The sequence below is a fragment of the Rhinolophus hipposideros genome, assembly GCF_964194185.1.
Source record: "Rhinolophus hipposideros genome assembly, chromosome: 8".
NCBI classification, from domain to species: Eukaryota; Metazoa; Chordata; class Mammalia; order Chiroptera; family Rhinolophidae; genus Rhinolophus; species Rhinolophus hipposideros.
Genome location: NC_138054.1, coordinates 6300671 through 6325162, shown reverse-complemented (window position 1 = coordinate 6325162; position 24492 = coordinate 6300671). Strand labels below are relative to the sequence as shown.

General features: G+C 45.2%; 1 protein-coding gene across 1 annotated transcript; it reads right to left on the bottom strand.

Moving 5' to 3' along the window:
• Positions 1-22857: 22857 nt before the first annotated feature.
• PPP1R3G (protein phosphatase 1 regulatory subunit 3G) lies at positions 22858-23913 on the bottom strand (the record flags this gene model as incomplete). Its single annotated transcript, XM_081055823.1, has 1 exon — positions 22858-23913. One exon carries the CDS (start codon positions 23911-23913, stop codon positions 22858-22860), a length of 1056 nt encoding a protein of 351 aa, XP_080911949.1.
• Positions 23914-24492: the final 579 nt, after the last annotated feature.

Sequence of the window (24492 nt, the reverse complement as noted above, 5' to 3'; positions counted from 1 at the left end):
CCGTATGGCCGTGGCAGCCAGAAAGCATTCTGGCTGGACGTCCCAGAGAAGCCGTTGCCAAGGATCAGCAGGAAACAAGGAAATCTGCTTCCTATAAATGACCTGCATCCTTTTCCTACTAATGTGATGAGCTTTCTTAGGAAGTTCAATAGTACCAAGTAGAAACCTTTTTTTCTCTTCAGCCAGAAAGTTACTTTATTTACTTTGATTGTATCATGTCTGTCAGTTTAACATTGCCAAAATATTTCATTAGAACTTCTCATCAGTTACTAAGTGAAGTTATGTGACTTCATCTGTCTTGAATACAGAGACAATTTAATAACAATATAATTGGTTTTAAGTTTTTAAAGGAGTGTTAAATTTAGGTGCAGTACGTAATATACACAACACGTAAGATATGTGATGAAGGACTATGATATTACATCATGCTAAGTGTCTTGTCAAGATTTGCCAGATACACTCTCCCATTCCTGCTTCAAATATGGAGCATATTTAGGATCATTAATTTGCCCAATTGTAGCATGTTTCACTGTAAAAACACAGCCTTACATTTCCTTGAGGGACTCTATAACTAGAAGCTTGTTCAAAGGGAGAAAACAATATATCAGTAATTAAGACTACAAAAGAGGAAACTTTTTTTTTAATTGGAACACAGGAATACGGTGCGATGGGAAGAATGGGATCGGCGTAAACAAATGCACGGGGATGCCGTCACGTACGAGGGAACTCCTGCTGGACCACAAATTGACTTTGTGATGCTGTCTAAGTACCGTCACCTTGGACCTTTGCTCCTTCTGGGGCAAAGTAGGGTGGACAGATCCCAGGACCCCTGGTGACCTTTCCAGCTCTAAAGCCTGCAAGTCCTGTTAAATCAAAAGGAAACCATTCTTTTTTTTAATTAATTTTATTGGGGTGACAATTGTTAGTAAATTTACATAGATTTCAGGTGTACAATTCTGTATTACATCATCTATAAATCCCATTGTGTGATCACCACCCAGAGTCAGTTCTCCTTCCATCACCATATATTTGATCCCCTTTACCCTCATCACCCACCCCCCACCCCCTTACCCTCTGGTAACCACTAAATTATTGTCTGTGTCTATGAGTTTTTGTTTCTCATTTGTTTGTCTTGTTCTTTTTGGTTTATATACCACATATCAGTGAAATCATAGGGTTCTCTGCTTTTTCTGTCTGACTTATTTCACTTAGCATTATTCTCTCGAGATCCATCCATGTTGTCACAAATGCTCCTATATCATCTTTCCTTAACGCAGAATAGTATTCCATTGTGTATATGTACCACAACTTCTTTATCCATTCATCTATCGAAGGACATTTTGGTTGTAGGAAACCATTCTTGAGACCCTCTAAATGTTAGTTTTTGGACTAATTAGCAGAAAATTTCAGGAGGAGTCCCCGGCATTGGTGGTCTTGCTTTGTGTGGAGGTTTGGTGCTGTTTTAGGTGGGCAGAACTTTCGGTCCAGCCCATGGGCCATGAGAGACCACATCTGGGGTTAACCTGGGCAGCGAAGCCATCTGGGCCCTCTGCAAAGGTACAGGGAACTCTGGGAGAGGCCCTTGGCCCCTGGGAATCCTCACCGCCTCCGGTCTGGTGTCTGACCCAACAAGTATGTTTCCAATTTTTTCTGAACTGAAAACTTTTTCTCCCTGTTTCTGCTGGTTTCTGGTATTCCTAAAAAAGGATTTGGGCCCAGCTGAACAAGAAAGGGACATCTATCTTTGCTTATCCATCAGTAACCTTTCCTTTGTATGTGGTTTACAAAAAAAATAAAAAATAAAAAATAAAAAACAGTTCTGAATGTCCTCAGGGAAGAGCGAGCGGTTTGGGATGGAGGCATGTTGTGCAGCATGAGCCGGCGCTCCCTGCCTCTGAGAATGTGACTTCATTGTTGAGAGACAAGGTAACATGTGTAAAACAAGTAGAAAATGACCAAGTGCTGGACTGGCCAAGAGAGTCGGAGAGCAGCATAGCCTGGAGAGAACTCACAGAGCTCCCTGCATTGGAATAAGCTCAGAGGGGGAGTGAAGTGTTAGGATAGAGAGATGGAGAGCACACCTATGGGAGGGCTGGGCGAGGCAGGCACACAGGTGAGCAGGCACTGGAGTAGGGAGTGAGTCCTGGTTCCTTAGAGCTTCCTGTTGAGGAGTATGGGCAGGTCCATAGGTAGCCCAAACTATAGACAGCCCAAAAAGCCATTCATCCCATCATCTTCCAGCTTTGCCTTCCCGACGGATTGTAAATGCATAATGCACATAAGATCATCTATCATGTTTGGTATATAGTAAGCAAGCAAGAACGGTGAGCGGCATTATCCTTCAGTTAAAAACGGTGAGACACTTAGGGAGGCAGAGTTGGACCAGATGTGGATTCTTCCCTTACTTACGGGGCAAACGTACAAAAGGAGAAATTACTTCTGCCTGAGCCATAAATTCTAGTCTAAGGAGTCTGAGTTTTATTTGGTGGGCTGTGAAGGGGGCTGTGAAGCCAGGGACGGGTGGCATGAAGCAGGTTAACTGGGTAGTGAGACACAGAATGCCTACAAGTGAGGAGCCAGCCAGGAAACTGTAGCAATAACTCAGATGCAAAGAGACTAAGGCCTGGCTGAGGACAGTGGTGGAGTGCACTGGATGTAGAGGAAAGACTGAATCCAAAGCTTATTTCCAAATGACAGGCTTGATGAGAGACTGGGCACACAGAATAAAGAGTGACAGTGAAGCAAAGATAACTCGAATATTTTGATCCTGAAAGGCTGGTGAATGGGGTTGCCCCTCACTGAAATAATAAGGCTAGGGCAGCAACACACAACCCTTAATGCAAATGCACCTCCACGTACACTGCATAGCTGTATGTCTGCAATTCGTGTGTGTGTGTGTGTGTGTGTGTGTGTGTGTGTGTGTGTGTGTCTGTGTGAGAGAGATTTGCAGTAGAGACACTGGGGTATCTGCCCATCTCGTGAGAGCCCCTTTTGCTCCCTCACAACAGGAGTTGAGAGCTCTGGACAACAATTTCACATCATAATCCTACCCCCAATTCCAGCCACATCTAATGGAACAGGATGGACACCTGACCCAAAGCGGACCACGTGTTTTCCTCTTAGAAACAGAACTAGGAGCGAGAGTTGTAGTTCTCGCTGAGCTGTTTGCTGGAACTCAAGTGCCATGGACGTGGGAGTCGTGATCTCCCACCTGTCATGTAGACAGAGAAGAGGGGAGGTCCAGGCTGCAGGGAGAGAAGGAGCAGAGTAGAGCAGAGATGAGGCCCAGAGGCCTCCTGATTCCCACAGCTTCGTGCTTCTTGGCTTCCAGACCCTGGAAGGCCCAGCTGCCTTTTGATTCCACATGATAGCCCAGTAACCCTCAAACAAATTCTCCTGTTTACTCAAGCTGGCTTGAGTTTCTGTGACTTGCAGCTTGGAGCATTGACCAATGCTGTATTTTATGAAATATGGGGCCAGGTGGAGGCCTGCAGGAAGTTCCCATTTTTCAGTAGGTAAGTTCCCCACCCCAAAGGGGACCCTGTCCCAGTGTCAGTGCTTCGGAAGAAATAGGGACCTGGAACTTTGATGAGTGGACCTAGGTAGGAAGGAGGGAGGTTGAGCCCTTGTGCAGATATTAAGAGGTTTAGATGTCTTGCACCCTCCTGAGAGATCAAGGAGGGGGAGGAACCATGTGAATCTCTTTTCTTTCCAGTGGATGAACTGCAGAGATGCTGTCTTCTGTGCGTTTGCTTTTGTCTTATCGGGGTATCATTAAGAGCAATGGATCTGGAAATGACATCATAGGAATAGCGGCAGAGGGGTGCACTTTTTGAGTTCTCCTCCGGATCTTATCACAAACGGGACATCTATAACCCATCAAAGGACTCTCTGCTCATCACGCAGAACAGCTAAGAGACTCGTGCAAGGATTACTTGAAGGTGGGCAAATTGGGCAAGCGGGGAAGAGGGAAGGGAGTGGAGTGGAGACGCGACCCACACCTGTGGCTGTGGGGACGCAGCTGGCATCTGCGGCGGTGGAAACGCAGTCAGACGCAGCCAGCATCCGCAGCTGCAGAGATGCAGGGGATCCCAGGACAGAACAGAGAACACAAAAGCCAGGAGGTGGGCTCTTTCCCTGTGTCCCACAGCTGATCTCTCCCACTGAGGGGGCAGCATATCCAGCATTTGAGGCAATAACCTCAGCTGAGACCTCCAGTTGGGTCCTAAGCCAGACAAAGGACACAAACTCCATACCTGGGCCCCTCCCCTTTCCCCCCTCTTCCAATCCTACCCCCACCCTTCCAGAGACGTAAACTGGTCCCTGAACTGAAGAGTAGTGTCAGCTTACAGAGGAGCATTAGTGCTCAGGCTCTGGGAAGACTGGCAGGCAGCTCTGACCCAGGGAAGAGACTGGAAAGAGTGTGATTTTTCCTGGGCTAGGAGAGAAGAGACTCGTCTATCCCCAGCCACCACCTTTTCTGGCCTGTGGGAAGAGTGTGACACGGCTGGGCTGGGAGAGAGAAGACCCCTCCACCCTCAGCCCCCACCCTTTCTGGCCTGCCTAGGGCGGGGCAAGTACAACTGCAGAGGCACTCCCAGAGATCAGCAGTAAGCGGCAGACGCACCTCCAGGCTTTCAGCAGCTCAGAAATCTCCTGCCCGCCCCCACCCCCCCACACACACACACACAGAAGTGCCCTAAGACTCAGGAGAACTGGGCACAGGGCTGGTTGTGTTACTCTCAGTGTGCATATGTGCAGGCAAGAGCAGAAACTGCACTGACTTTGTAGAAACTACCATCCAGACCCCTCAGCCCCACACATCTAAATCTTCAGTTCCAATGTCACTCTGGGCACCAAGTGACCGGCTCTGCCTGCACAATAGGCAGGGAACTCTTTGGTACAGCAGAGGACAACCTGGAGATTACTTGGTAGGCTTAAGCCAAGACTGACGCTGCTTTTTGTTTTGTTTTGTTTTGTCTTTATATCTTTGATATCTTTGCCTGTGTTGAGTGGGGGTTGTCGGTTGTTTTTACATGTAAATGTATTTGATTTTTTCTTTGTTGTTATTGTTGTTGTTATTGTGCTTGGTGATTTGCTTTGTTCTGAAATTGCCCTACACCAGGGCCCAGCTTAAGAGACACAAGATTCAACATACCCAGAGGCCAACCCCAAACCAAACCAGAGTACTACCGGGTTTGACCTACAAGTCACCCACCCAGAGGGAATTCTCTACAGGCACAAGAGCCCATAGAGGCCAAACCACATTTTATTAGTCAACCCTCTATGCGGTGGGCAGGGCCAAGTCTCACAACTAGTCAGCCTAGGAGTTAACCCCACGTACTCACAAGCGAAAAGCAATTAAAGATCTTCTTTAACAGAACAATATACACAAAGAGTCACCTTTGGAGCGCACACAGAGGAGAACGAAGCAGTGCAAGTCAAATATAAGGGACACATACTACATAAGAAAACCCAGCAAGAAATAAGAACTCTAGGGGATCTACCTAATACATCGAAGCAAACACAGAGAGTCAGCCAGAATGGGGAAACAAGGAAACATGTCCCAAATAAAAGACAGAAGAAACCTCCAGAAATGGAACCAAATGAAATAGAGGTAACCAACCTATCAGACACAGAGTTCAGAACACTGATGATAAGAATGTTTAAGGAGCTTGGAGACCACATAAAGAAGGATGTAGAAATCATAATGAACAATCAATTAGAACTAAAGAATACAATTACCGAAATAAAGAACTCACTTGAAGGAATTAACAGCAAGTTAGATGAAGCAGAGGATCGAATCAGTGACTTAGAAGACAAGTTAGCAGAGATCACCCAAACAGAACAGAAAGAAAACAGAATAAAAAACAATGAAGATGGTTTAAGAGACCTCTGGGATAACATCAAGCGCAACAACATGCGCATCATAGGAATACCAGAAGGCGAAGAGAGGAAGCAAGGGATTGAGAACATATTTGAGGTAATAATGTCCAAAAACTTCCCTAAGCTGATGAAGGAAACCAACTTACAAGCCCAGGAAGTGCAGAGAGTTCCAACCAGGATAAACCCAAACAGGTCCACACCAAGACACATAATAGTTAAAATGGCAAAGCTTAAAGACAAAGAGAGAATCCTGAAAGCAGCAAGAGAAAGACAGAGGGTTACATACAAAGGAACTCCCATAAGATTATCAAATGACTTTTCTACAGAAACATTGAAGGCCGGAGGGAGTGTCAGGAGATACTCAAAATGATGGAAAACAAAGGCCTAGAACCTAGATTGCTTTATCCAGCAAGGCTATCATTTAAAGTTGATGGAGAGATAAAGAGCTTCCCAGTAAAGAAAAAGCTAAAGGAATTTATTACCACCAAGCCAGCATTGCAAGAAATACTAAAAGGATTTCTGTAAATAGAAGAAAGATGAAAACAATCTAACTACAAATTTAAAAATGGCAATAATTATGTACATAACAATAATCACTTTAAATGTAAATGGATTAAATGCTCCAATCAAGAGACTTAGGGTGGCTGAGTGGATAAGAAAGCAAGACCCTTGTATATGCTGTATACAAGAGACTCACCTCAGATCAAAAGACACACACAGGCTGAAAGTGAAGGGTTGGAGTAAGATATTTCATGCAAATGGAAATGAGAAAAAAGCTGGAGTTGCAATACTTATATCTGACAAAATAGACTTTAAAATGAAGAACATATTAAAAGACAAAGATGGACACTATATAATAATAAAGGGATTGATCCGACAAGAGGACATAATGCTAGTAAACATCTATTCACCCAACATAGGAGCACCTAAATATATAAAACAGATATTGACTGACATAAAGACAGAGATCAACAGTAACACTATCATAGTAGGGGACTTCAACACACCTCTGACAACAAGGGACAGGTCTTACGAACAGAAACTCAATATGGAAACAACAGCCTTAAATGACACATTGGATGACTTGGATTTAATCGATATTTTCAGAGCATTTCACCCCAAAGCTGCAGAATTCACGTTCTTCTCAAGCGCACATGGAACATTTTCCAAGATAGACCATATGTTGGACCACAAAACAAGTCTTGATAAGTTTAAGAAAATTGAAATCATACCAATTGTCTTCTCTGACCATAGTGCTGTGAAATTATAAATCAACTACAGGAAAAAAACTGCAAAACACACCAATTCATGGAGGCTGAATAACATGTTACTAAATAATGAATGGGTCAAACAGGAGATCAAGGAAGAAATCAAAAGATATCTTGAGACAAACAAAAATGAAAATACGACAATCCAAAATCTATGGGATGCTGTGAAAGCAGTCCTAAGAGGGAAATTCATAGCATTCCAGGCCTACCTAAAGAAACAAGAAAAATCACTAATCAACAGTTTATCTTCACACTTAAGGGATCTGGAAAAAGAACAGCAAAATAAGCCCAAAGTAGTACAAGGAAGGAGATAATAAAGATCAGAGCGGAAATAAATGAAATAGAAACCAGAAAAACAATACAAAAGATCAATGAATCCAAGAGTTTGTTCTTAGAGAAAATAAACAAAATTGACAAACCTTTGCCAAACTCATTTAGAAAAAGAGAGAGAGGACCCAAATTAATAAAATCAGAAATGAAAGAGGAGAAGTGACAACATACACTGCAGAAATACAAAAAATTTTAAGAAATTACTATGAGCAATTATATGCCAATAAATTTGACAATCTGGAAGAAATGGACAATTTTCTAGATGCATACAACCTTCCAAGGCTAACTGAAGAAGAAACAGAAAACCTGAATAGAATGATTACCACCAGGGAAACTGAATCAGTAATCAAAAATCTTCCAACAAACAAAAGCCCTGGACCAGATGGCTTTACAGTTGAATTTCACAAATCGTTCAAAAAAGAATTATCACCTATTCTCCTCAGGCTCTTCCAAAGAAATCCAGAAGGAGGGAAGGCTCCCAAACACTTTTTACGAAGCCACTGTCACCCTGATCCCAAAAGCAGACAAAGACACTACAAAAAAAGAAAACTACAGGCCGATATCGCTAATGAACATAGATGCAAAAATCCTCAACAAAATATTAGCAAACAGAATTCAGCAATACATTAAAAAGATCATACACCATGATCAAGTGGGATTCATCCCTGGTATGCAGGGGTGGTTCAACATCCGCAAATCAATTAATGTGATAAACCACATTAACAAAATGAAAAATAAATATCACATGATCATATCAATAGATGTAGAAAAGGCATTTGATAAAATACAGCAGCCATTTATGATAAAAACCCTTAAGAAAGTGGGAATAGAGGGTTCATATCTCAACATAATAAAGGACATATATGATAAACCCACAGCTAACATCATACTCAATGGGGAAAAGCTAAAACGATTCCCCTTAAGCATCAGGAACAAGGCAAGGTTGCCCACTTTCTCCACTTCTCTTCAACATAGTGCTGGAAGTTCTAGCCACAGCAATCAGACAAGAAAAAGAAATATAAGGCATCCAAATCGGTAAGGAGGAAGTAAAATTGTCATTATATGCAGATGACATGATACTATATGTAGAGAACCCTAAAGACTCCACCAAGAAACTATTAGAGCTGATAGATGAATTTAGTAAAGTAACAGGATACAAAATTAATATTCAGAAATCAGTTGCATTTGTATACACCAATAATAAAACATCAGAAGGAGAAATTAAAAAAACAATCCCATTTACAATTGCTTCAAAGACTATAAAATACCTGGGAATAAGTTTAACCAAAGAAGTAAAAGTTCTGTACTCAGAAAATTATAAGACACTGAAGAAAGAAATGAAAGAAGATACAAATAGATGGAAATACCTACCATGTTCATGGATAGGAAGAATTAATATAGTTAAAATGTCCACACTGCCTAAGGCAATATACATATTCAACACAATTCCTATCAAACTATCAACAACGTTTTTCACAGAAATAGAATGTATAATCCTAAAATTTATATGGGACCATAAAATACCCCGGATAGCCTCAGCAATCTTGAGAAACAAGAACAAAGTGGGAGATATAACAATACCTGACATCAAATTATACTACAAGGCTACAGTAATCAAAACAGCATGGTACTGGCATAAAAACAGACACCTAGATCAATGGAACAGAATAGACAGTCCAGAAATAAATCCATGCCTATATGGCCATTTAATCTACGACAATAGAAGCAAGAATGTACGATGGGGTAAAGACAGTCTATTCAATAAATGGTGTTGGGAAACCTGGACAGACACATGCAAAAAAATGAAGCTGGACCACCTCCTTACACCATATACAAAAATAAATTCAAAATGGCTTAAAGACTTAAATGTAAGATCTGAAACCATTAAATACCTAGAAGAAAATATAGGAAGAAACTTCACAGACATTACCCAAAGTAAGATTTTTACTGATATATCCCTTTGCGTGAGGGAAGTAAGAGAAAAAATGAACATGTGGGATTACATCAAACTAAAAATTTTTTCACAGCGAAGGAAACCATCAATAAAACAAAAAGGGATTCTACTGAATGGGAAAATATATTTGCCAATGATATATCTGATAAGGGGTTAACACCACAAATCTATAAAAAAAACTCACTCAACTCAACTCTGAAAAAACAACCCAATTAAAAAATGGGCAGAGGACGTGAAGAGACATTTTTCTAAAAAGGACATACAGATGGCAAACAGACATATGACGAAATGCTCAACCTCACTATCAGAGAAATGCAAATAAAACCCACAATGAGATACCACCTCACCCAATCAAAATGGCTATCATCAATAAATCAACAAACAACAAGTGCTGGCGCGGATGTGGAGAAAAGGGAACGCTTGTGCACTGTTGGTGGGATTGCAGGTTGGTGCAGCCACTATGGAAAACAGTATGAAAGTATCTCAAAAATCTGAAAATGGAACCACCTTATGATCCAGCAATTCCACTCCTAGGTATCTATCCAGAGAAATCCGAACCTCTAATTCAAAAATCTTTATGCACGCCTATGTTTATTGCAGCACTTTACACAATAGCCAAGACATGGAAACAACTGAAATGCCCATCGGTTGATGACTGGATTAAGAAACTGTGGTACATTTATACAATGGAGTATTACGCAGCCATAAAGAAGAAAGAAATCTTACCATTTGCAACAACATGGATGGACTTAGAGAACATTATATTAAGTGAAATAAGTCAGACAGAGAAAGACAAATACCATATGATCTCACTTATATGTGGAATCTAAAGAAAAGAATAAGTGAATGAACTAATCAGAAACAGTTTTGGAGACAAAGAGGAAAAACTGAGGGTTGCTAGATGGGCGGGGGGTGGTGGGGATAAGGGGGAAGGTGAGGGGATTAGAAAACAGTCGGTAACCACAAGATGGCCACGGGGTTTTGAAAATTAGTTTGGGGAATATAATCAATAATGTTGTAAGGATTTTGTAGGGTATCCGATGGACACTTGTCCCATTTGGGAGACCACTTCAGGGATGATGTAGATGCCTGATCACTGCACTGTACACCTGAAGCTGAACAGTAATGAATGCCAACTATAATTTTATATATATGTGTGTGTATATGTACATACTTACAAGAAGCGGAGTACAGCATTAGGAATAGAGACAGTGGAAATGTAATGGCTCTGTGTGATGTCAGAGGGATAGTGGATGGGAGGAGGGGGGCTCACACAGTGTGAGGGATATAAATGATAAATATCTAAGTATCACTTTGTCTTGTGCACCTGAAATCAATGGGGAAAAAAAGAGGAAAAGAAAAAGCAATGGATCTGGGTCAGACTGTTCTGGATTCACATCCGAGCTCAGTCTCTTTCTAACTGGGCACATTACTAACCTTTCTGAGACTCAATTTCTTCAGCTATAAAATGAGAGTAATACCTATCTCAGGGTTGTATTGGAGTCTGTAAGAGGGACCAATAAATGGCACCCAACCTCTTCCCAGCCCAAGTGTTGCACCATATAAGAAACAGGAAAAACGAGGGTCAGTGGAGACAGAATGCCACCTTTATCATTGGTGTAGGCCACAGTGAGCAACACTGCCAAGTAGGAGAGTCAAGATGGGTTAAAGAAGCCCATACTCCCAACAAGACTTCACAGCAGGGCGGTGTGAGGGCAGTGTCACAGCGCCCAGGTTACAGCCCCACACAGGTGTGAGAGGCGACCCACCCTCAGATCCTGTGAAATGAACTCCACAAGCAGTGACTCGCTCCCACCCCCAGCAGGGCACTGTGGGCAGCAGTGAGGAGTGGGGCAAGATGCCATAGTGCAGGAGAAACCCCTCAGCAACCAGGAAAAAAGGGAAGCAGTCTCCCACCCTGTCTCCCAGCTGATAGTTGTTAGGTTGAGTGAAATAAACCAGGCAAGTGGCATCGCATCCTATGGGTATCTAACCAAATAAAAATCCAGCATTCTCCTCAGTCAGAGAGGCATAATTGACAATTTAGGATACAAGGGACTCTGGCCACCATTGCACTAAGGGGTGACTATCTCGGGGATGTGAGATGGGGTGTGTGCCTCTTTAACCCCCTTTACCGGCCATCCACCCTGCCTCAGATGGAATGTGAATGCTTCCATGCATTGGTTGTCACTGTTGAATGCCTTCTAGGCAGTTTCTTACTGTGATAAACAATACCGCAATAAACATTCTTGGGTCTCTTGATGCCCACATGTACACACTTCTGTGCATACGTGGAGTTGCTGGTCATGGGGTTTCTTGTGTAGTCAGCTTCAGTAGAAACTGGCAAACAGTGCCAGTCCTTGGGTGTTGTTAGGCGTATTTGTGTGAGAACAGGGTTGATGTAAAGGGGTCGACAGACAGCCCAGACTCCTGGCTGAGACACGGCTCTGTTGTGACTGCCCCTACCCTCCCCTGTGAGGGGTGGGGAGACTCATCCAAAGGAAACAGGCAGAACTACATGGCCTACCTGTCCTCCCCTACCAAACATTCTCAGTATCAACCCAGGGGTTCTGAGTGTCCGATATACTGAGGAAACAGTATTTCCTCATGTGTGGAGCTGGCTGGGGTACGGAGAAGAAAGGCAGGTGGAGGTGTGAATGTAGAGACTGTGCTTGTAGAGGCAGATTTGGAGTGTCCACATGAAGGTCCGACTATCCCACTTGCAAGCTCTGTGAGAGCCTGCCTCATGGGAAGAGCTCCATCAACACTTGCTGAATGAATGGATAAATTTCTGATGAGCTGACTAGGGGAACACTGGCCACTGCAGGGCCTATATAAAGACTTATACATAGTATTGTAAGAGAAAAGCGTTAAAGGATTTCCGGAGGACAAGGTAGCAGACAGAGGAGAATCAGCCTTGAAAGAGGCTGCCCAGGAGCAGCTTGGGGGGAGGAGGTAAGTCAGGAGAGGACAGTCACAGAAGCCACAGGGTCGCATAGAATGGATGTTCAACAATACTGAACAGTAGTCAGCAAACAGGAGGTCCCCCAAAACTAGCTCCTCAAGGTAGGGCAGATAATCTCTACAGAAGCTATTGTGAGGGAATGCAACAGATATAAGTCAGATGAACATATGCATATTGTATATATTATGTCATAACAACATGTATGCATAACATACATCACAGCAAATGAATAGGAAACAAATCGCATGTTTTCTGTCCAGGTAACAAGAACACTTTATCTGGTTAGCACATTGGCGGCCACTGTAATTTGTTCGCCAAAATGGAAGATTCACTTGTTCTTCCTACATTCTGCTGAAATAAGACGCCATTTATCCTCAGCAAGGAATCAGCAGAAACTATCTGGCAGAGGCCAGAGGGAAAAGAAGAGAATCAAAGATGCCGGGCACTTCAAATAGTTTCCCTTTGTGCTCACAACAATCTAGTTAGGCAAGAATTACTGCCTCCCATTATGTAAACGTGAAAACTCATGCTCTCTAGGAAAAGGCACTTGTCTCAAAGCACACAGCTAAGCAGGGGTGGAGCTGGTGTCAAGTGCAGGCCTGGCTCACCTGGAGCCTGTGCTTTGTTCCCACACCTGTCACCTGCCCTGGCAGCAAAGTGTGCTTGAGGGAGGACTAGTACAGTGCCTGAGAGTGCTTTCTACACTTCTCAATGGTAGGTTTCAAAAAAAAAAAAATTTAGTTTAATTTTGTTGTTATTATAATTTTTTTTATTTTGAAATGCTTTGAAAATCACAAGAAATTGCAAAAATAGTGCAGAGAATTCCTGTATATCCTTCACGCAGCTTTCCCCAATGATAACATCTCTTCATAACCTCATTAAATTGTCAAAACCAGGAAATCCTTGTTGGTATAATGCTACGAACGCGGGGTGTCAGGCCAGACAGTGCTTGTGTGGGGCCTGTCCTGTGCATTGTAGGACGTTAGCACCACCCCCGCCTCTACCCCACTAGACCCCAGAAGCACCCCCTCCCCAGGAGGACCATCAAAAATGTTCCCAGATTCAATCATAGCTCTTAAAGTACCGAATTGTTTTATACTCTTTATTCAAATTGGGACTTTGGGTTCAGCTTTTTGTTTGTTTGTAGCAGAGCAGCAAACAGAGTTTTGGTGTTTTTTTTTCAAATCATCAGAATTGGGCCGACCCGGTGGTTCAGGTGGTTGGAGCTCTGTGCTCCTAACTCCGAAAGCTGCTAGTTCGATTCCCATATGGGCCAGTGGGCTCTCAACCACAAGGTTGCTGGTTCGATTCCTCGACTCCCGCAAGGGATGGTGGGCTCCACTCCCTGCAACTAAGATTGAACATGGCACCTTGAGCTGAGCTGCAGCTGAGCTCCCGGATGGTTCAGTTGGTTGGAGCGCGTCCTCTCAACCACAAGGTTGCTGGTTCAACTCCTGCAAGGGATGGGGGGGCTGCGCCCCCTGCAACTAGCAATGGCAACTGGACCTGGAGCTGAGCTGCGCCCTCCACAACTAAGACTGAAAGGACAACAACTTGACTTGGAAAAAAATTCTGGAAGTACACACTGTTCCCCAATGAAGTCCTGTTCCCCTTCCCCAATAAAATCCTTTTTTAAAAAATCCTCAGAATTGAAAAGACATTTTCAAACCACAAAGATATAACTAACTATCCTTTTACAAATTAAGGAGAAACAGGAGTCTCGTTTTGACTACAGAAGTTCTCAGATTAAATGAACACTTTCAAAAATCACAGTCACAGAAATGTGTTACTCATCCCAAACTTCCTGCTGGGCACATTTCTCAAGCAAATCTTAAAAAGGAGGTTAATGAGGTTATTTTCTCACATTATTAGAAGGAGGGGTGTAAATGTAATCACATAAAAATATGCTGTCTGAAATAGCAGCCCACTCTTGCCGCTGCCACATGGCTGATGAAGGAGCCCTCAGTCCCCTCTGGATTCAGCTAAGGAGGGTGGACATAGTGCCAACAAACGCTGACCATCTTCTTGGCTCCAGTGTGACAACCCCCCCCCCCCCAGACAGGGCTGGGAGCCACATCAACTTCCTTTGGCTAGTCAGAGCCCTCCTGAGGCAGTGACCCTGGAAAGCTCAGGGATTCAGGACAAACACCTGGTTAGGCTCCACTGCGTGTTCAGACCCTGGGAAAATGACTTGGGCATTACAGTGACATAACGGTGGCCGTGGAGTTTAACCACATCGGGCTGTGGGCTACTACAAGCTCCATTGTCACTCCAGGGAGCCACTGTCCATTACGGTGGTCCTTCCTGCCCTGCAAACCCAAAGCTCTGCTGTCACGTATGGCTCATCTATCACACACGTCCCCCATTGCCTCTTACACCTGTGCCTACAGAGAATGTTGCGGAATCATTTCCGAAACCCTTGGCTATACCAAATGTCTCTGGACAGTAAAGACTCTGTCTGTTAGATCTTCTGAACCAACTGGATGTGGCAGTGCCCAAAGTAAAGGCTTACAAGCAGTTCCTTCAAGTTCACAGCGGCCTTCAGCACACTGCTGCCGGGCTGCAGTCTGCAGGGGATGGGAGAGCACACGTCCCAGGAAGCAGACACGCCATTGCCCCCACCTTCTCAGGGCTCCAGACAGTGGGGGTCATGCAGGGGAGGGGCAGTCCCTGGCCTTGGAGCTCCGTGCCTGTACAACCCATTTGGAAGATGTTGTTTCTTCTGCCAGAAAAGCTAGTCTTTCAGGGCATGTCCCACCAAAGCATAAATTCATTTTTAATGACTTTCTGGTAATCAGCAAAGTCTGAAATAACTCAGGATCTGGTAACGGAAGCACCTCTGGTTCAGAGGTGGGGACTCACAGACCTAAATGTGTACGAAGCTTTTTTTTTTTACAAAATAACCCATTATGTATTTCAATGTTAAGCACTTATCTGCAATTTAATATCCATTTGTAGCTGCAGTTACCCATTTAATATTAATTTATAGGTATCCCAGGGACCTTCAGACTCAGTTCGATTTATAAATTCAAAATCCCAATGCAACAAATATACCCCATTAATCTTGGGGTTTGCGCTTACCTGTGACATGTGTAATACACAGGCTTCGGGGTTTTCTGCCTGAAAAATGTAATATCAAAAACAACAGGCCTGAAGTCAGTGCATAAACACAACTACTCCTCATCAAACCTAAATGAACATACAAGTAGAATGCTCTGGACTACTGCAAGTGGTTTTGAATATAAACTCACATTTCTTTTTAAATAGTATAAAAATTAGAAAACTCCTAACTTCCTCAGAGGACGTTCCTCTTCACCTACTTGGGGTGTACAAACAAGTATGCAGCTTCAACTGCACAGCAGCGTCCTGATAACAAGGCTTCTGTACTCAGAGCGTCAAGGGAGGCGTGGAAACCACGTGTCCTCCAGAGAGCACCACAAGGCCATCCCTTTAAGGGCTTAATTTCCCGGTGACCAGGAACTTCTCTTCTGCTGGAGTGGACTCTTCCTCAACACAACACATGTGAAGCTATTTGCAGAAAAACCACCTGCGGGATGTGTTCATAAATTTTTCAACTTGGAGATTAAATATTTCAAGCTTCGTTCACAAAATCCACCTGCTCTCAATCTTTATTCAATTGATTTTCAGGCTGTTTCCCATGTCAAGAATGTTAGGATGCTCTTGACTTTCCTTGGGAAATGACTCCAGGTACCAGTTTCAGAGGACCCGAGCAATGCCAACAATATCACTGGAACAAGTGAATACAAACATGGAGACATTACACCAGCCAATTTCTTTAAATGTCTGTAAGTTACTCTAAAATAACTTTGCTTTTCAGGAGTGTTTGTGTATATGTAGATTTCCCGGTTGCACTGGCTCTGAACTCACAACTTAAATAGATGGCTCTTCTGTTAGATTCTCTAGACAAATCTCACTAGCACCTCTCAAAAGTAAACGCTTGATCTTTGCCAACTCAAAAATCTACATTCAACTGAAACAGGACTTTATTCTTTTCTTGCCAAAATGTGTCTGCTTGTCTGCTCACAGACAGCCAATGTCAAAGAACTAAACTCCACAAACTGCAAATGCAAAGTCTACCAAAAAAATTCAAAGGAGTTAAATCCTAATGAGCCTAAAGTTTAGTATTTAGCATTCCAACAACCTTGGAGGATTAAAGGGCCACTAAGGGCTGTATTCTGTTGTTCTCCCCGCCAGCTAAAGGGGTCCAGAGACCTTGGGACACCAGGTCACCTAGTGGAACATGCCTGTACGTAGTCCGGGAGAGAAACCTGGGTCAACCTCTACCAGTGGGTTTCCAGACACAGGCCCGCCTATTTACCCAGGACTGCTCTGCAGGAGGAAAGGTGGGTCAGGTTCCTCCCTGCTCCCAGCCCCTTGCCGCTGTGACTACAAAGAGCACATCCTGACCCCTGGAGGTTGTCCAGGCCCTGTCATTATGGTGCTTGGCTGGGCAAAGGCTGGACTGCAAACAGCTCACTGTCAAGGTTGCTTGATAAGTCACCACACGTCATGGTGCCCTTTTCACCTATAAACCTGTGTCCCATTGCGTGAACCAAAATGTACATTTGATTGTTTTCCATGATGCCACAAAGAAGTCAAAACATCTCATTTCCTCCTAAAAGCTATTCCTTGAACTTCTGACAAAACACACGTGACACAGATCACAACACCCCAAGTGGCTCCAAGCCACACACTCCTGAGAAACACGTGACTGAAGCAAGTAATGAAAAATTTACCATATGCAAAAACTGTTGTGCTAGAAAGCAGAAATATAGGAAACTCGTGGAATAATTTACAAAAGGTCTAACTCTAAAACTCCAAAAATGAAATAAGCAGAAGTCTCTGCTTCATTCTGAGCTGACCTCTTGTGGGAAGGCTCAGGAACCACAGCTCACCAAGGAAGCCCTCACCTGGTCCGGGCAGATGGGAGGACAGAGCAGGTGAGGGCGTGGTCAGGTGGGAAGCCCACTGCCCGTCTGACAGGAGAAAATCCCCCACCCCTGTGGGGAGCCATGATTTCTTGTTTCTCAGGAATCTTGTGAGCTGGCTAGTATATAGTTAACTTGTTTCGGCTCCTAAGGCATTGTCTCTGCCTGTACCTTGAGGGTGTTTACAAGTTGCTGAGGAATGAGGTGGGAACGGCCGGTTTCCCGGATACAGATAACTGATGGCTATCAAGATAATTGGTAGACTTTGTCATGATAATTACTTTGGGGAGTTTTGTAGTGATTTTGTAGTTTCTATGTAGAAGTTAAAAATTTACTTTCTGTGAGGTAATACATACCCGTGATTATTAAACTGCACATACCCAAAGGGTATATAATGGTGAAGGTAAATAAACCAGGCGCTTCAGCATCACTGAAGACCGGCCGCATCATCATGAGTGTGTGTGTCTCTTTTTTCATTCCCACTCCCCCTTTCAGGTACTGTTCGACTCGTGGCAGCTGGCTCGCCACACACCCCTAGAGCCAAGGTTCATGGGTGACAACTGCCCCACTCCCAGGTGCGGCAGGAAGGCTGCCTGGCTGTGGCCCCGCTGCCTGTGCACAGCGACACCTCCGCGTCCCCAGAGCTCTCTGGGCTCCCTGAGTAGGATCCTGCCTTCCCTAGTGAGCTCTTGGAACTAGCTAGTCACCTCGACTTATAAGCCTGAGGGGACACTTCATTCCATTTGTCACCAAAGAGAAGAGGATCCACCACTCGGTGCGCATCAGAGCCAAACCCTGAAACCCGAGCTTTGCAGTGGAGACGTTAAAGCGGTTTGTTGGCGGAGTGCCAAGCCAGAACTGCCCGAGGGTTTGGAAAGGCCCAGACTGAGGGTTAGGGATTGGGGTAGAAGATGAAGCTGATTGGTTAGTTCCTGTGTGTGCCTTAGTGGTGTTCCTTAGTCTATGTAATTCAGTTCCTGATGTCATCTTGTCTGGTGCCTTTGTCACTTTGGTCAGGTGATATAACTGAGTGGAAAAACCAAGGTTCTGCAAAATGTCTCAGATTTTGCCTCAGTGACATTGTCTTTAAAGCAAAAGGCAGAAACTTAGTTTCTCATGACCATTGTTACTGTTTAAGCTATCATTGTTTTGTGCTTAACTAGCCACATTTTTCTACTACCTCAAGCAAAGTACACTTAAAAAAAAAAAAACCTTTTATTTATTTAAGTGTGTTTTTCCAGGACCCCATCAGCTCCAAGTCAAGTAGTTGTTTCAATCTAGTTGTGGAAAGCACAGCTCACAGTGGCCCATGTGGGGATCGAACCGGCAACCCTGTTGTTAAGAGCACCTCGCTCTAACCAGCTGAGCTAACCTGCCGCTCTACAAAGTACACTTTTAAAAATTTCTCCTGGAACTTGTTTTACAGGCAGCCTTCAGAACATGACTAACATATTTTCTTAATCTTTGACAATAAGCTATGTGACAAACAAAGCAACTGAAACATTCTGTTAAAGCCCGTATCTACATCTCAAGACTCTATGATCTGATATCCAAACGTGTTTACGGTTAGCTGCTGGTTTCACACACAGACTGCCACATGTCCAGCCGCTGCTTAATAAACTCTTTAGATACGGACACATTTAACGTCCGAGGACACAGTGACCCATGCACCCACCCACTTGCCCATAAGGAAGAAACTGGAATCTGTCTGCTGGAGATCAGGGTCATTCAATGAGCTGAGAACTTAGTTTTGGATTACTAGAGCTGGGCAAGATGTTTAAGATATTAGATTTTTAAAGCAGAATGACCCGCATTTATTCAAGTTGAGGTAAACATTACTGCAAAAAAAGCAACAGTAATTCCCTCCATTGTGAGAATTTTGCTTTTGGGATGAGAATGTGTGTTTTCATTCCATGCAGGAAATTCACTCTTACACATTTCCGTACTCTGGTCAATATTGACCCTTCCTTTGAAACTAACTTTTCAAAAACAAATAAAACCTATTTTAACTTCCTTAGATTTCTTTACAAAATGTTTGCTATCAGTCTATAATGAAAGTTGGCACTTTATGAACTAAATTGACATTTAGAAGATTGCCAGTTCTGGCACAAGGCTATAACCATGTGCAGAAAGTCTAGGCAGTTCAAAATATTCTGTACAATTCCAAACCTTAAAAAAGCTTTTCTCCAAGATTTGGAGGAAAGCAAAGCTAGGTTTCCTTTCCTAACAGCCATGTTTGACTTTCATTATATTATGAAATAAGTACTTTTAAAATGAAAGGTTTGAATTCCAAAATATACGTTTGAAAATCAAGTTTTTATGAAAATAGAAAAGTTGTTGTACACACCTCTTAAAAACACATTTCTTATCTATTTTATTCTAGATTTAATGAATTATCATTTAAAAAAATACCATAACAAGAGGATCTTTATTTTGAACATTATATTTGGATTCTAATTTTATCCTAATTTTATTTTAAATAATCCAAAACAATCCAAAATTATTAACCTATAAACCAGCATTTCAATCTGAGTTATAGGCTGTATTCATCATCAATACTTTCCAACTGAAATGTACTCCTAAATACATAAGAAACATCTAAAATGTATCTAGGTGCTGTATTATGCAATAATGCACTATTCAAAAGGAAATGGTAGACCAGACCCAATACCAAACTCTGGATGGAGAGACTCTCTTGCTTTTGTAATTGGTAACAAAAATGACATAATTCTAATAATTGCTCATTTCTATCGTTATAAAGTTTTTATAAGCATATGTGGATTAAGTATTCATTATTTCATCGATGGGACCATTTTTTAACCTGGTTTACTCCAAGTGTAAATTATAATTCATAACTTCTGATGGCTTTCCACTAATAAGCTGTTATTTAAAAATTTTTCCACGATCAATTACTTTGGCAAACACTGCTAGTCAAAGGATGCTCTACACTAGAGTTCCGACTAAGTATTTCTATAGCTTAAGATGTCCCAATTTGAGGCATGGAAACATTTGGCAGTTTTTGTAGCTTGATGTTAATTCAGACGGGTGCTATATTTCAGGTGCATCGATTTATTATTTCTTAGATATGTCAAAAAATAATAAATGGAGCCACTTTAAAATGGAGCAGGAGATGCCGTGCCAGAGACACTGCCTTGCACAGGTACTATGCCTCAAATCTTTGAAATGTTAAAACAGCAAAATGACTTGTGAACTGGGCCTAAAGCAACATTTTTGCAAAAAGACCTGTTTGCAAGGACAATAAGAAAACAGCTATTTTGACTATTAGACTGAAAATTAAAAACACTGTTTAGAAGTAGTATCATTATGTTATCTGCACCAATGGAAATGCCTTCATTCTAGTGATGTAATTGTTCCCCCTTCCCTTGCTCATAAATATCCATTGCCTTTGTCTCCTAATTGGAACACCATTTGGGCTTCTGCCTGAATCAGAGCTTCCTGAATAGCTAGTCTTTGATCTCAAATAAATGCTTGTTGCCCCTCATTTTGAAAGGCCTTTTTATTTTTAGGTTAACAGATGGAAGAAGGCAACAGGTAGATTCCCCTCCCCAGTACTGTGATAATTGTACATGTCGTTTCTTAGTGTTAATCCTAACCAAAATTACCAAGAGTAATGTAAGCAGTTCTACCTTTACTCAAAGGGCATATATCTCAAGTGGCAAGTTTTACCAAAATGTAACAGCTTTATTAGGTGTAACTCTCAGCATGTAGTGTTTTTTAAAATGCTGCTTCTCTAGAGCAGGGATTGGGAAATTTTCTGTAAAGGTCCAGATAGTAAATATTTTAGACTTTGCCGTATGGTCTCTGTTGTATCTAACTCAACTCTGCTCTTGTAGCAGAAAAGCAGTCATGTAAATGAATGTCCATGACTGTGTTCCAATAAAACTTTATTTATGGATACTGAAATTTGAATTTCATACAATTCTCATATGTTGCAAAATAGTATTCTTCTTTGATTTTCCCCAACTGTTTAAAAAATGTAAAACGCTTTTTTAGCTCTCAGGCCCTACAAGAACAAGTTTCAGGCTGACTTTGGCCCATGAACTATAGTGTACCTACCCTTGCTCGGTAGAACCGCGTGTCCCTCCTTAAAGATTACCATCACAAAACAAATTGAGTATACTAGTCATATGCAGGAAATATGAGAACTAAAGAAAGGCAAATTACCAAGGGATGACCACAGTATGAAGTCCTCACCCAGCATCCTCATCTGCCCTGCGCCTGCATGGCCACTTCATCTTGGCATCCACAGCCACCAGCTGTGAGTGAAGGGTGACCAGACACGGTGCCTGCAGTCCTGCCGCTTGCAGGGTACCCATCTAGTTTTCAGCAGCATTTACGTGCGGGGCATGTTTCATTATCCATCAAGTCACCACTACCCGCTGTGGCTACAAGGAGGACAGAAAGCCACCGTTTCATCCCCCATCTCCTGCACTTGGAGTCCAGCCAGTGAGTCCCTGACTGCTAAAAGCCCCGAGGAATCTAGCAGCTGTTAACTGTTCTGCCTACACAAAGGTGGCTGACAAGGACTGGCCTGGGTCTGGGGCTCACAGCCAAGCCCTACCAGATTACCAATCTGGTCTTTCAATTCATCAGCTTCTCATCTTGGCGGGGCACGGAACCCTTCGACAAAACATTTTAAAGCACGTTTTTATTTTTGCTCAGTATGGGTAATCTGGGCCTTTCCACATCAGAGAGGCGGCATCGATGAAAGGAAATTTGGAAATATCGTCGTTTAAGTATTGTTAAACTGCCCGCGCCCCATCAGCTGAGAAGATAGCCTGTATGCCAAGACCTCCCAAACCCCCCAGGAGCTGAAATATAAATTGTAGCGCAAAAGGGTGTGCAAGTGGCCTTTACTTTTTTAAAGGATCTTTGTACACAAAGGCACAAAAATATAACGTCAAGTCTGGCAAACATCTCCCAGATCCCAGTTAAGAGACAAAGACAGCAGGCCATGGCCCCCACCAGGTTGTGTCTGGGAAACAGACCCTGGGCGGAAAAGGCTCCAACGTTCACCCGCAGTCCAGTGCCTCCCCTTGGTGGACGTGGCAGGATGCTTCGTCCTTTCCGAGGAGGGGTCTCCAGCCACCTGCAAAGGCTAAAACCACGATGTCTACAGTTAAAAACATATCCCAAGGTCTTACAGCCGTGCTCAAGAGTCAGGCGCCTTTTATTTGGAGAAAACTACTGCTCAGAGTCTTGAGGATTTCTTTTCCATTCTGACACGAGGAGAATTCAAGAGGTGGGCTACGAAGGCAGGAGCAACTGGAACAGGGGCGGGGAGGTTGGGTGCTTTGCCAGGGCTCACATGCTTGCTCGCAGGGTCTATCTGGGTGCGAGTTTACGATTGAGCGGCTCCCTCCTTTCCTTCCACGCTGCTCTCCAGGTGGACGACGCTCAGCAAAGCGTCCGGGCAAATCACCGGGTCCCATGGTCCCTCAAAGCTCCCTGGGGTGTCGCGGGGCGGAGGCCCGGGCCCAGGGCTCAGAGCGCGTCCGCGGGCCGCGCGTAGCGCAGCGTGTAGTTGGCCCCCGCGTTGTTGTCCCAGTACTCGCCCTGCGCGCAGCGGTAGCAGACCGCGAAGTGGACGGCGACGTCCGGAGCGTGCACCTTCTCCCCCTCCTTGGGCTGCAGGCCCGGGGGCAGGCACAGCGAGAAGTGGAAGCGTTCGGCGCCCGGCTCCTCCTCGGCACCCGTGGGCCCAGGTTCCCCCGACGGCGCCTCAGGCCGCTGGGGCTCCCCGGACTCAGGCTGCAGCTCGGCGGGCACGTCCAGGAAGGAGCGCCACTCGGTGAAAGTGTAGCGCACCGCCACGGCCCTCGGCCCGGGGCAGCCCAGCACCCGGCCAGAGCCCGTCACCTGCGCGCCCCAGGGCGCCGAGCAGTGCACGCGCTCCAGGCACACGCGCTGCCGCCGCAGGCGCTCGGCCGCGGCGCGGGGCCCGGGAAGCTCGAAGGCCGGCCGGAGCCCGGTAGGGGGCGCGGCGGCCGCCGCCGCCATCAGGCCCGGGAGCTGCTGCAGCTCCTCGGCGCTCAGGGGGAAGCTGCGCAGGCGGGAGAGCGCGGCTGGCGGCACCTGCGGCTCCTCCGCCTCGCTGAAGTGCTTCACGCTGGCCAGGCTCAGCCCCAGGCTGTCGGCGAACTGCACCCGCTTCTTGCACTTGGCGCAGCAGCCGCGCCGGCTGCGCGGCGAGTCCTCGACGCTCTCGCCGCCCTCCGCGCCCAGCCCCGGGGCAAACTGCTGTCGCTGCTGCAGGAGCTTGGCCGCCTGCGAGATCGGGTCCGCGGGCAGCGAAAAGGAGCGCGCGCGGCGGCGGCGGCGATGTTCCAGTAGCTCCTCCTGTTCCCGGAGGGCGGCCTCTTCCTCTGGGGACAAAGGCTCGGCGTCTGCGCTCCCGGACTCCGCTATGCTCCCGTCGTCCCTGCCACCCTCCAGGCAGAGGACACCGCTGGCGGGCAGCTCCTCGGCGGGCGGGGGCTCTCCGATGGGCGCGGGTCCCTGCGCCTCCAAAGTTAGCGGCTGCGCCCCCTGGAGCTCCATGAAGCAGTGTGGCCTCAGGACCTGTCCGGGTCGCGAACCCCTGCTCAAGGCTCCTCTGGACACTTAACACCTTGGATCGTTGAGAGCGCGCAGCGCCCGCCCAGGGCCCGGAGGAGAGCACAGCTCCACATGGGTGCCTCGGGGTTTTACCTGCGGCTGCCAGGGCGCAGTGGGCGGAGGATGACGGCCGGGGGCAGCTCCCGGCCAGGCCGCCTGGGGATTGAGCCTCCCCCAGACGGGGGAGGGCCGGGGGCGGGGAGGCGCGGCCGCAGAACACCTGAAAGCGAGGTGTCGCGGGGCGACCGCGCGGGCGGGTTTTCCCGGATACTCCCGCGTAAAGTGGGAGACGGATTTCTGGAAATCGGGGTCTCCCTTTCACCCCTGCCTCCGGAGCTCCTGGATGAACTTGCGATCAGCTTTGGCTGACACCGCGTGAGCAGGCTTCCTCCTGCTCGTAAAGTTCGCCCACAGGTCTTGACCGGTGTGCCCTCCGGAGGGTCACAGGGCGGGCTGCTCCCAGCGGTCGCATCGGCCCCGGAGTCCCCGGGGCAGGGGCGCGATGGAGGGAAGCCTGCGTGC